General features: G+C 40.9%; 2 protein-coding genes and 1 pseudogene across 41 annotated transcripts in view; 2 read left to right on the forward strand and 1 right to left on the reverse strand.

Moving 5' to 3' along the window:
* Positions 1–14,184, forward strand: part of LOC126946324 (cytochrome c oxidase subunit 7B, mitochondrial) — a 1,159,743-nt gene that overhangs the window by 1,120,071 nt on the left and 25,488 nt on the right. The window lies entirely within an intron of this gene.
* The window catches only part of MAGT1 (magnesium transporter 1), a 62,717-nt gene that overhangs the window by 33,198 nt on the left and 15,335 nt on the right, over positions 1–14,184 (reverse strand). Inside the window, exon 3 of the mRNA XM_050776382.1 lies at positions 10,847–10,964. Coding sequence (XP_050632339.1) covers positions 10,847–10,964 — 118 coding nt within the window. The remainder of the gene's footprint in view (positions 1–10,846; positions 10,965–14,184) is intronic.
* The window catches only part of LOC126946307 (S-phase kinase-associated protein 1-like), a 682,386-nt pseudogene that overhangs the window by 18,507 nt on the left and 649,695 nt on the right, over positions 1–14,184 (forward strand). The window lies entirely within an intron of this gene.

The following is a 14,184-nucleotide window of genomic DNA, read 5'->3' on the forward strand; positions in this document are numbered from 1 at the left end:
ACAGAGTGAGACTCTGTCTCAAAAAACAAACAAACAAAAACAAAATAAAAACAACATCAAAATTTAGAATATATAAAGACCTCCTACAACTCAACAACAAAAAACAACTTGATTTAAAAAATGGGCAACACGGGTGGGCACAGTGGCTCATGCCTGTAATCCCAGCACTTTGGGAGGCCGAGGCGGGTGGATCACCTGAGGTCGGGAGTCTGCGACCAGCCTGACCAACATGGAGAAACCCCGTCTCTACTAAAAATACGAGAAAAGTAGCTGGGCATGGTGACGCATGCCTGTAATCCCAGCAACTCGGGAGGCCGAGGCAGGAGAATCGCTTGAACCTGGGAGGTGGAGGTTACGGTGAGCCGAGATCGCACCATTGCACTCCAGCCTGGGCAACAAAAGTGAAACTCTGTCTCAAAGAAAAAAAAAAAAGAAAAGAAAAGCCACACACACACACAATGGGCAAAGAACTTGACGTCTCTCCAAAGAAGACATACAAATGGCCAACAAACACATGAAAAGATGTTCAATATTACTAATCATTATGGAAATAAAAACCACAACCACAATGAGATACCACCTCACACTCATTAAGGTGGCTATTATCCAAAACAAATGAACAAAAAACCCCAGAAAAGAACAAGTGGTTGCGAGCATGTGGAGAAACTAGAACTCTTGTGCACCATTGGTGGAAAAGTAAAATGGTGTATCTGCTACGGAAAACAGCATGGAGGTTCCCCAAAAGAGTAAAAATAGAATTACCATATGATCTAGCAATTCTACTTCTAAGTATATAACCAAAAGAACTGAAAGCAGGGTCTTGAAGAGATTATTTGAACACTCATGTTCATAGCAGCATTATTCACAATAGCCAAAAACTGGAAGCAACCTAAGTATTCACTGACAGATGTATGGGTAGACAAAATAAGGTGTACACATACAATACAATATTATTCAGCTTTGAAAAGGAAGTTCTGACACATGCTATAACATGGATGAACATTGAGGATATAATGCTAAGTGAAATAAGCTAGTCACAAGTAGAAAAATACTATATAATTCCACTTATATTAGGTACCTAGTGCAGTCAAATTCAGAGACAGAAAGTAGAATGGTGGTTGTCAGGGACTGGGGGAGTGGGGAAATGAAGTTGTTTAATAGCTATAAAGTTTCAGTTTTGGAAGATGAAAGAATTCTGGAGATTGGCTGTACAACAATGCGAATGTACCTAACACTACTGACCTGTACATTAAAAAAATGGTAAACGCCGGGCGCGGTGGCTCAAGCCTGTAATCCCAGCACTTGGGGAGGCCGAGACGGGCGGATCACGAGGTCAGGAGATCGAGACCATCCTGGCTAACATGGTGAAACCCCGTCTCTACTAAAATATACAAAAAACTAGCCGGGCGCGGTGGCAGGCGCCTGTAGTCCCAGCTACTCGGGAGGCTGAGGCAGGAGAATGGTGTGAACCCGGGAGGCGGAGCTTGCAGTGAGCTGAGATCCGGCCACTGCACTCCAGCCTGGGCGGCAGAGCGAGACTCCGTCTCAAAAAAAAAAAAAAAAAAAAGGTAAACATAATAAATTATATATATTTTGCCACTACTAAAAATTACCAAAAAACCCCACCAAAACCCCTTGTAGACTCTGAAATTCCTTGGAGGTTAATGAGCCAAAAGAAGATACAGTATTCTTAGTAGGTATCAGTTTTCACACATGCTTAGCTTTTGCATACTGTGGCATATGACACTATTACTTAGAGAAAGATCTGAATCTCTTCCACAGATGGACACACTACCATCCTTATACCTTTGGCTCTAAAATCTAGCTCTAAAATAGAGTAACGGAAATTAATATTAAAAACTATTCAAGGTACAAAACTGTAGGTAACAAAAACAAAAATAGACAAATAGGTCTATATTAAGCTAAAAAGCTTCTGCAAAGCAAAGGAAACAATCAACAAAGTGAAGAGACAATCTGTTGAATGGGTGAAAATATTTACAAACTATTCATTCAACAAGGAACTAATGTCCAGAATATACAAAAAATTCAAACAACTCTAAAAAGAAAACAACTCTAAAAAGAAAACTAAAATAGAAACAAAAAAAAATTCAAATTACTCAACAGTAAAAAAGCAAATAATCCCATTAAAAAGTGGGCAAAGGACATGAATAGCCATTTCTCAAAAGAATACACACACGGCCAACAGTTGTATGAAAAAATGCTCAACATCACTAATCATCAGGGAAACGCAAATCAAAACCACAGTGAGATATCATCTTCTCCCAGTTAGGATGGCCACTATCATTATCATTATTATGATTAGAAAAGCTCCTTTTCTGCTCACCTGTCTGTTGCCTCCTTGCAATGTGTTTTCCTACTTTCTCTAATAAATCTGCCTTTTTAAATTTTATTTTATTTATTTATTTATTTATTTAATTTATTTATTTTTATTATTATTATTATACTTTAAGTTCTAGGGTACATGTGCATAAGGTGCAGGTTTGTTACATATGTATACTTGTGCCATGTTGGTGTGCTGCACCCATCAACTCGTCAGCACCCATCAACTCGTCATTTACATCAGGTATAACTCCCAATGCAATCCCTCCCCCCTCCCCCCTCCCCATGATAGGCCCCGGTGTGTGATGTTCCCCTTCCCGAGTCCAAGTGATAAGACTTGGAATCAACCCAAATGTCCATCAGTGACAGACTGGATTAAGAAAATGTGGCACATATGCACCATGGAATACTATGCAGCCATAAAAAAGGATGAGTTTGTGTCCTTTGTAGGGACATGGATGCAGCTGGAAACCATCATTCTTAGCAAACTATCACAAGAACAGAAAACCAAACACCGCATGTTCTCATTCATAGGTGGGAACTGAACAATCAAATCTGCCTTTCTTTACCTTAAACAAACAAACAAAAACAGATGCAAGGATATGGAGAAAAGGGAACTCATGGCCAGGCATGGTGGCTCATTCCTGTAATCCCAACACTTTGGGAGGCCGAGGCGGGTGGATCACCTGAGGTCAGGAGTTCAAGATCAGCCTGGTCAACATGGTGAAACCCCGTCTCCACTAAAAATACAAAAATTAGCTGGGTGTGGTGGTGTGCGCCTGTAATCCCAGCTGCTTGGGAAGCTGAGGCAGGAGAATCGCTTGAACCCAGGAGGCGGAGGTTGCAGTGAGCTGAGAACTGCACTCTGGCCTGGGCAACAGAGAGAGACTCCATCTCAAAAAAAAAAAAAAAAAAGAAAAAGGGAACTCATACACTGTTGGTGGGAAATTAAATTAGTATAGCCATTATGAAAAACAGTATGAAGATTTCCCAAGAAACTAAAAATAGAACCAGCATTTGATCCAGCAATGCCACTACTGGATATGTATCCAAAGGAAAGGAAATCAGTATATCAAAGGGATACTTGCACCCCCATGTTTACTGCAGCACAATAGCAAAGATATGGAATCAACCTAAGCATCCATCAACAGACGAACAGATCAAGAAAATGTGGTATTGGGCCAGGCTCAGTGGCTCACGCCTGTAATCCTAGCACTTTGGGAGGCTGCGGCAGGTGGATCAGTTGAGCTCAGGAGTTGGAGACCAGCCCGGCCAACATGATGAAACCCCACCTCTACTAAAAATACAAACCAATTAGCCAGGCAGGGTGGTGTACGCCTGTAATCCCAGCTATTCAACACACTGAGGCAGGAGAATCGCTTGAACCTGGGAGGTTACAGTCAGCCAAGATCGTGCCACTGCACTCTAGCCTGGGCAACAGAGCAAGACTCCATCTCAAAGAAAAAGAAAATGTGGTGTATATACACAATGGAATTATGTGGAATACTCCACCATAAAAAAGAATGAAATCATGTTATTTGCAGAAATATGGAACTGGAGGTTATTTTGTGAAATAAGTCAGGCACAGAAAGACAAATATGGCATGTTCTCATATGTGGGAGCTAAAAAGTTGAACTCATGCAGGTACAGAGTAGAATGGCAGATACCAGAGGCTGGGAAGAGTGTATGTGTGTGTGTTGTGATGGGGGGGTGTGGGGGGAGAGGGGTGCGGGAGTGGGCAATGAAGAGAGGTTGGTTAATGGGTACAATCATACAGTTAGAAGGAGAAAGATCTAATGTTCGATAGAATAGGGTGACTGTAATTAACAACAATGTATTATATTACAAAACAGCTATAAGAGAGGACTTGAAATGTTCCCAACATACAGAAATGATAAATTCTCAACGTGATGGATACTCCAACTATCCTGACTTGATCATTCTATGAATGTAACAAAATATCACATGTACCCCATAAATATGTACAAATATTATGTTATCAGTAAAAAAACTAAGGTCGAAAAAAATTGGGTTTTCTGTTTTTATAAATCACTAACAGAAAGTATGTTATCTTGCTAAAATAAATGAAATTAAAAATTGTAATTTCCAAAAATACTCGCAGCCTAAATAGTAGAGAATTAAAAAGCATTTTTTGTTTTTTTAGATAAAGTCTAGCTCTGTCACCCAGGCTGGAGTGCAGTGGTACGATCTTGGCTCACTACAACCTCCGTCTCCTGGGTTAAAGCGATTCTCCTGTCTCAGCCTCCCAAGTAGCTGGGATTAAAGGTGCCCAACACCATGCCTGGCTAATCTTTGTATTTTTAGTAGAGGCGGGATTTCACCATGCTGGCCAGGCTGGTGTCGAACTCCTGACCTCAAGTTATCCCCGCACCTTGGCCTCCCAAAGTGCTGGGATTACAGGTGTGAGCCACCACGGCCGGCCTCAATTTCTTAAACTCTAGAAATTGTTTCCTCTGGTCTAATAAATCCTAAATGCACTAACCTTTTAGGTTACAATATTTTTATAAATGCACTGATTTTGATTTATGGTAATGGCTATGTGAGACTGGAATATGAATAGCACAATGAATGATATACTGTAAAATGGAAACATTAAGCCATTTTTTTCAACATTTACTGAATACCTGTTATGTGCTTAGCACCAACAGCTATAGGATATGGCTCTGCCATTAACTAAGTAGTAACTATATTCTAAGGGAGACTGTCAAACAACTACAGAGCTAACTCTACTGTAAGACAAAATGTGGATAAATGTATAACAGAAATTTAAGGCAAGTAGTATAACAATACAAGAAAAGGAGTGACTCATTTTTTATTTGGAGAAGTTGAGAAAGCTTACAGGGAGTATCTGAAACAAGGCTTAAAATGTAAGCAGAATTTTGAGAGTGGAGAGAGAAAGCAGACAGGGAAGAAAGGATGCTTCACGTTGTTGTAAACCAACAATCAACAGTGCTGACATACGAGAGTGAATCAGGCCAGGCGTGGTGTCTCATGCCTGTAATTCCAGCACTTTGGGAGGCCGAGGCAGGCAGATCACTCGAGGTCAGGGGTTCGAGACCAGCCTGGCCAACATGGTGAAACCCCCGTCTCTACTAAAAATAAAAAAATTAGCCAGGCATGGTGGCGTATGCCTGTAATCCCAGATAGTCCAGAGGCTGAGGCACAAGAATCTCTTGAACCCGGCGGCACAGGCTGGCAGTGAGCCAAGACCGCACCACTGCACTCCAGCCTGGGTGACAGCAAGACTCCATCTCAACAACAACAAAAAAAAGAGTGCATCAAAGAATATGATTATGGGAAAGGTGTGACTGGAGTAGAGTACATGAAGTTAGGACTAAGGAATTCTGGCTTCAGTCTATACACTACTCCTTTCAAAAACGTGTTCCATGGAATCTAGCCAAATGCTCCATTAAGTGGTCCGATATGAGAAATTCTGTATATTAGAGCCCCCATTGGAAAGTATAACACGTATCAGCATCAGCATGTTAATGTCTCTGACCTCTCAAAAGCTGTGTTGGAAGACAATTCTTCACGAGTTTCTCATGTTTCGGCACATCTTGTGGACAAGGGCCCTAACTGACTTGGTCCTGGACAATCTTCTCCAGGATATTTGTATATCTTTGGAAGATAGTTGAAACAGTCTTTGCAAAATTATGACTGAGACAGGGAAAGAGATCTAACTTAACTGACTCCAACTTGGTTCTAACCTCCAGGCTGTCCTTGCTCATTCCTGGTCATAGGCTGAACTAACTTTAGGAGAAATTTATAGTTTATAGTTTAAACAAAGACGGTGACAGTCCTTTCCCAAAGCAGACCTCCTTCTTGCCTGAGAACTAGATTGCCTTTGTAGCACTAACATTAGCCACAAGATGAAAAATTATGGTTTAGGAGTCATGCAGCTAGAGGCTACAAGATTCTGACCCTCCCTAAACTGCTCCTAAGATCAGCGCTTGAGATATTTTGCAGACCCTGCACTTGATGGATCAGCTGACATCACCCAGATCAATAAACTGGCTCATCTGATCTTGTGGCCCCCTCCCAGGAACTGACTCAGCACAATAAGACAGCTTTAACTCCCTATGATTTAATCTCTGAGCAATCAGCACTCCTGGCTCACTGGCTTCCCCCCACCCACCAAGCTATCCTTAAAAACCCTGCTCCCCGAATGCTCGGGGAGATTGATTTGAGTAATCATAAAACTCCGGTCCCCCGCAAAGCTGCCTGTGCATGAATTACTTTCTCTATTGCAATTCCTCTGTCTTGATGAATTGGCTCTGTCTAGGCAGCAGCAAAGTGAACCCCTTGGGCGGTTACACAGTCTCCCTCCATAGCAAAGGGGAGGCACACTTACTATCCATTACAGAAAATGTGGGTTCCCAGAGCTTGGTATTCCTCTCCCATAATGCAGCCCACTGGCCCTCTTTGTTGTTGTTTTTTTAAGAGTTGAGGTCTGGCTCTGCTGCTCAGGCTAGAGTGCAGAGGCACAATCACAGCTCACTGCAGCCTCAAATTCCTGATCTCAAGCAATCCTCCTGACCCAGCCTTCCGAGTAGCTGACCACTGGCCCTCTTTGGATTGCCCTATGGGAAATGGGGCTTGGGGAACCTATGACGTTTTGGCTACTTGTTGTGAGTAGTAAAGTCCTTTAACTTGAGCCAGGCATGGTGGCACAAGCCTGTAATCCCAGCTACTCAGGAGGTTAAGGTGGGAGGATTACTTGAGCCCAGGAGTTCAAGACTAGCCTGGGCAACATAGCAAGACCCAATCTCAAAAACAAACAGCAGAAAGTCCTTTGCTGGACTCTGACTCAGGAGTGTCATATTTTCTGCCAGCATCCATGAAACTGTGGCAGGCTAAGTTGTTAGCTTGCAAGTAGGGTAAGAACTTAGACCCTTCCCAGTTTTTGAACCCTGAAGTAAAAAGGAAACTTAATTTTGTTTAAACTAGGGTTTCCCAAATTTATTTTTTTCCAAGAATTCTTATTAATACCACGTAGAAAAAACTCTAGGAAATGTTATAGCAGGCAATATGGAGAGAGCGCTAAATGGAAGGTAAGTAGACCAGTTAAAAGGCTACCGCATTAGCTTGAATGAGAGATGAATGTGGGCCTTGGAAAGTCAAGGGGGTATGGCTATGACACATGTTGTACAAGAAAATGAAGATGACAAAGAAGTGTCATTGGCTGGGTGCAGTGGCTCACGCCTGTAATCCCAGCACTTTGGGAGGCCGAGGCAGGCAGATCACGAGGTCAAGAGATCGAGACCATCCTGGCTAACACGGTGAAACCCTGTCTCTACTAAAAAAAAATACAAAAATTAGCCGGGCTTGATGGTGGGCGCCTGCAGTCCCAGCTACTCAGGAGGCTGAGGCAGGAGAATGGTGTGAACCCAGGAGGCGGAGCTTGCAGTGAGCGGAGATTGAGTCACTGAACTCCAGCCTGGGCGACAGAGTGAGACTCCATCTCAAAAACAAAAAAAAGAAGTGTCATTAATGATACAGAACATAAGATGAAGTTTGGGTGAAAGTGGAAGAGAAAGGAGTCTAATTTGGGACATAATAAATTTTTAGATTGGGAAGTCATTCATGTGAAGATGTATAGCAAGGCGTTATATCCAGCTTTTTCCTTTTATATTTTATACAATTGAGTAAAATGTGTTCAAATACATGAATTAGACACATTTATAAACAAAGACAAAATTGAATCTGTCCTTAAGTATTTATATGCAAGGGGAAAGAACTAGTAGAGAGGCTGAAGTTAAAAATAGGCCAGGGACGGTGGCTCACGCCTGTAATCCCAGCACTTTGAGAAGCCAAGGTGGGTGGATCACCTGAGGTCAGGAGTTCGAGACCAGCCTGGCCAACATGGCGAAATCCCATCTGTACTCAAAATACAAAAAATGGCCGGGAGCGGTGGCTCACGCCTGTAATCCCAGCACTTTAGGAGGCAGAGGTGGGTGGATCACGAGGTCAGGAGATCGAGACCATTCTGGCTAACACGGTGAAACCCCATCTCTACTAAAAATACAAAAAGTTAGCCGGGCGTGGTGGCGGGCGCCTGTAGTCCCAGCTACTCAGGAGGCTGAGGCAGGAGAATGGCGTGAACCTGGGAGGCGGAGCTTGCAGTGAGCCGAGATTGTGCCACTGCACTCCAGCCTGGGTGACAGAGTGAGACTCCGTCTCAGAAAAAAAAAAAAAAAAATTAGCAAGGCGTGGTGGCGGGCACCTGTAATTCCAGCTATTCAGGAGGCTGAGGCAGAAGAATCACCTGAATCCAGGAGGCAGAGGTTGCAGTGAGCTGAGATCGAGCCACTGCACTCTAGTCTGGGCAACAGAGTGCAACTCCATCTCAAAAAAACTAAAACTAAAAAGAAAAATAAAAAAACTAGCCAGGCGTGGTGGCAAGCACCTGTAATCCCAGCTACTTGGGAGGCTGAGGCAGGAAAATTGCTTGAACCCAAAAAGGCAGAGGCTGCCAGTGAGCCGAGATTGTGCCATTGCACTTCAGCCTGGGCAACAGAGCAAGACTCTGTCTCAAAAACAAAAAATAGTTGTGAGGGGTCATGATTGACAGAGCAGGTGGGTATGTGATCCAGGGCCCAGGAAACAGGTTCAGTTTCAAACAAGAAAAGATCTACTTTTCTACTAAGACTAGAGGTAAGGGGACAAAAAAATCAACTCATGATGGACCAGAAACTTAAATCTAAGACCTGAAACCACAAAAATTCTAGAAGATAACATTGTAAAAACTCTTTTTTTTGAGACTGAGTCTCACTCTATTGCCCAGGCTGGCTATCTCGGCTCACTGTAACCTCCGCCTCCTGGGTTCAAGCGATTCTCATGCCTCAGCATCCCGAGTAGCTGGGATTACGGGCACCCGCCACCACACCCGGCTAATTTTTGTATTTTAGTAGAGACGGGGTTTCACCATGTTGGCCAGGCTTGTATTGAACTCCTGACCTCGAGTGATCCGACCACCTCAGCCTCCCAAAGCGCTGGGATTACAGGCGTGACCCACCACGCCCAGCTGAAAAACTCTTCTAGACATTCGCTTAGGCAAAGAATTCATGGCTAAGACCCCAAAAGCAAATGCAGCAAAAACAAAAATGAATAAATGGGACCTAATTAAACTAAAAAGCTTCTGCACAGCACAAGGAATAATCTGCAGAGTAAACCAACAACCCACAGAGTGGGAGAAAATATTTGCAAACTGTGCATCTGACAAAGGACTAATATCCAGAATCTACAAAGGACTCAAATCAGCAAGAGGAAAACATACAATCCCATCAAAAAATGGGTAAAGGACAAAAATAGACATTTCTCAAAAGAAGATATACAAATGGCCAACATCTTATCAGGGAAATGCAAATCAAAAGTGAAATACTACTTTACACCTGCAAGAATGGCCATAATTAAAGTCAAAAAACAATAGATGTTGGCGTGGATGTAGTGAAAAGGGAATACTTTTAACACTGTTGGTGGGAATGTAAACTAGTACAACCACTATGGAAAACAGTATAGAAATTCCTTAAAGAACTCAAAGTAGAACTACTATTTCACCCAGCAATCCCACTACTGGATATCTACCCAAAGGAAAAAAAGTCATTATATGAAAAAGACACATACACACGCATATTTATAGCAGCACAATTCACAATTGCAAAGATATGGAACCAACCTAAGTGTCCATCAACCAATGAGTGGATAAAGAAAATGTGGTATACATAAATCATGGAATACTACTCAGTCATAAGAAGGAATGAAATAATGTATTTTGCAGCAACTTGGATGGAGCAGGAGGTCATTATTCTAAGTGAAGTAACTTAGGAATGGAAAACCAAGTATCGTTATATTCTCACTTATGAGTAGGAACTAAACTATGAGGATGCAAAGGCATAAGATTGATATAATGGACATTGGGAACTTTGTGGGGAAAGAGTCAGAGAGGGATGAAGGATTAAAGACTACATATTTGGGTACACTGTACACTGCTCGGGGGATGGGTGTGCCAAAATCTCAGAAATCACCACTAAAGAACTTATCCATGTAACCAAAAACCACCTGTTGCCCCAAAACTATTGAAATAAAAATAAAAATTTTTAAAAAGAGGTAAGGGGATAAAGATATCTATAGTATAGATAGCTATACTAAAGACTTCAATATTACATAATGGTGGGACTCGTGCTGTGATTTAAAAAATTCCTTAATACATTATATACTTAAAATGGTTAAAGTGATAAAGTTTGTTTTATATATTTTACTACAATAAAAATATATGTTATCTAAATACTACCCAATTTCCATATTCTAGTAGGTTAGCATTGATAACTACATTTTATGGTTAGCTCAAGTTTAGCTTTTAGTTTGCTACTCTAGATCTTACATAAGAGCAATCCCATTTAATGTCTTATAGCCACCGAAAAAAATGTATTCCACTTTCACTATATTTTACCTATTTTTACATAGCAGAATAAACCAAAGATCTTACCATTTGAAATACATCAGAGCCTTCATCAAAATCCACCATGGCAAAAAATATCCTGTTGGTGAATGCACTGGAGTATCGCCAGGAGTTTGCCAGGATCTGAAATTCTTCATCAGCTTGCCTGGATGCAATGAGATTTGTGAAGACAACATATAAAACAATTTTTGAAAGCAATCTCGTTTATCACCAGTAAAACAGGTCCAAGCAAGCAATAGCAGTTTTTCCAAAGGGAGAAACAATAAAAAACACTGACAAGTAGGTCAGACTCTGCTGACAGGGTTAAGACAAACCTTGTTTTGGCATAAGAGAAGCCTTATCCAAAGTTAGGGATTTCATGAGAAGTAGTAATTACCTGACTCCGCCTCATACTTTGTGCCTGTCTCTTATCCCAAAACTCTTTCAACAATCACTGGAAATATATAGCTAATTGTCTCTACAGTAACTTTCAATACCCTAAATTACTTCTAACAGTTCAAAGACAAGACAGAAGTGTATTCCCTAAAGAAAGCAGAAATACAACATTAATCCATTTTAAAAAATCTAAAGTGCAAAAGCTACTCAGTAAATAACACAATCAGATAAATTGTTAGGATGAAAGATAAGAAGAGTCTAGGAATTGAAATTAATTGAGGCCAGCTCACACCTGTAATCCCAGCACTTTGGGAGGCTGAGGTGGGTGGATCACCTGAGTTCAGGAGTTCAAGACAAGCCTGGTCAACATGGCAAAACCCTGTCTCTATTAAAAATACAAAAATTAGGCCAGGCGTGGTGGCTCATGCCTGTAATCCCACCATGTTAGGAGGCGGAGGCGGGCGGATCACAAGGTCAGAAGTTCGAGACCAGCCTGGCCAATATGGTGAAACCCCATCTCTACCAAAAATAAAAAAAATTAACAGAGTATGGCGGTGGGCACCTGTAGTCTCACCTATTCGGGAGGCTGAGGCAGGAGCGTCGCTTGAACCTGGGAGGTGGAGACTGCAGTGAGCCGAGATCACACCACTGCACTCCAGCCTGGGTGGCAGAGCGAGACCCCATCTCAAACGAAATTTAAAAAAAAAAAAAAAAGAAATGATTGAAACCTCAAGTCATCTTTGCATTTTTCCATATCTCCTATATGCTTTTAGTTCTCATGATCTGTCAATTCTTATTTGTGATAAAATTTTCACTCCATACCCTCTTGTCTATTTTTATTGCTATCATCTAAGGTCAGATCTTTGTTATCTAATAGTAGGATATTTAAAAATATTGACTCTGGTTTCTCCTTCTCCAATCCTTCCTTTTTTTTTTGAGACGGAGTCTCACTCTGTGGCCCAGGCTGGAGTGCAGTGGCGCCATCTTGGCTAACTGCAACCTCTGCCTCCCAGTCTCAAGCAATTCTCCTGCCTCAGCCTCCTAAGTAGCTGGGATTACAGCATCCACCACCATGCCCAGCTAATTTTTGGATTTTTAGTAGAGACAGGGTTTCACCATGTTGGCCAGGCTGGTCTCGAACTCCTGACCTCAGGTGATCCGCTTGCCTCAGCCTCCCAAAGTGCTGGGATTACAGGTGTGAGTCACCATGCCCAGCCCTCCTCCAATCCTTACACTGCAACATACATCCATATTCCTAAATTACTACTTTCCTGAAACATTTCTCAGAAATCACTGTTGTTTTCTTATTACCTTCAGAATACATTCTTTAACCTCCTTTACTAGTTATTGAAGGTTCTTTATCACATAGCTTCAAACAATACATCTAGTTTTTATCTAGTCTTACTACTAATCAATATCAAACAGTAACCTTTAATCCCAATATTTTATTTACTCCTATCCCTGTACCCTTGTGTACATCATGCTTCTAACCAGAATATCCTGCCCGTATCAACATCTTATCCATTTGTCTAGCCCTAACACAAATCTTATTTCCTCCATTAGGCCAATCCAAATCACTCCTATTAACTTTCTTTCCTGAAATTTTACAGTATTTATTATATGTACAGTTGATCTGGTATTTAATCACAAATTGCCTTATATTGCCATCTAAATTTTCATATGTGTAACTCATTTCCTTACCCGGATGATAAGGGTAGGGTATCTATTTTACAATTCTCATCCCAATAGCACCACAAATACAGTATTATTCATGTTGCTGTTGCTTAATTTTTATTTGTTGAATGAGTGTAGAAAATTTTGAGTTAATATTAAATTTGGTCTTATAGAAAGTAAGATGACAGTAAAAGCTTAGGTTAGTAAGAATTCCATTAATTTGCATTTAAGAGAATTATGAAGGAGTTTGTGTTTGTTCCCTGCTATTTTTGTATACTCTTGATTCCTACTGAGTGAACTGATGGAACTAGAAATAATTCTATATTTCAAGTTTATTCAGTTATTACTTATGATTCCTTTTTCTTCTTTTATTTATTTTTAATTTATATTCAGCATATACTCCACAAAATAGGCACTATGGAACCAAATACCTTGACTATACCCTAGCTCCCGGGAGAAAATCGTTAAAGAAAAGTTATCAAGGCTTGGGGTGGCAGAACACACCATTCTGAAACAAGCTGTCTATTCCTTTGCATGACTCTCAGACTGTCAGAATCTGGAGAACCTCCGAGTTTTTACTAAACCAATTATTCATACAGTAGCTTTGTCATTTTATTTAAAGTTAATTACCAAATCAGATACACTGATCTAAAAATATGAGTAAAAAGACACTAAAAAGCAAAAGGTATTTTATTTTTTAGTATCCACCATTTTGAATTGTTCATGGCGCTTTTATTTAAAAAGAAATAGCAATCTTTGCTCCTAAGATCATCAAGAAACAATAAAATAAAATCAAGAAACCACTGTTTGATGAAAACTTAAGCAAGACTAGTCTCCATCTCCAAGGTTTACAATCACTATAAAACAATTGGGAAATTAGAAACATCCCTAAATCATGGATCTTTGGGATTAAAAAAATAATTAATATACCCACCACCTTACCTATTTATTATTTTTTGGTGATGAGAATATTTAAAATGTTTTTAGCAATTTCAAAATCTACAATACATTAACTATGGTCACCATGCTGCGCAATAGATCACCAGAACTTACTCCTCTCATCTAACTAAAACTTGGTACACTTTCCCCACTGTCCTCTCCCAAGCCTCTGAAAACCACAATTCTACTCTGCTTCTAGGAGTTCAACCTTTTCAGATTTCACATGAGATCCCATGCATCTTTGTTTTTTTGTTGGCTTGTTTTTTTTTTTTTTTTTTTTTTTTTTTTTTTTGAGACGGAGTCTCGCTCTGTCGCCCAGCCCAGGCTGGAGTGCAGTGGCGCGATCTCTGCTCACTGCAAGCTCCGCCTCCCGGGTT

The sequence above is a fragment of the Macaca thibetana genome, chromosome X, assembly GCF_024542745.1.
Source record: "Macaca thibetana thibetana isolate TM-01 chromosome X, ASM2454274v1, whole genome shotgun sequence".
NCBI lineage: Eukaryota > Metazoa > Chordata > Mammalia > Primates > Cercopithecidae > Macaca > Macaca thibetana.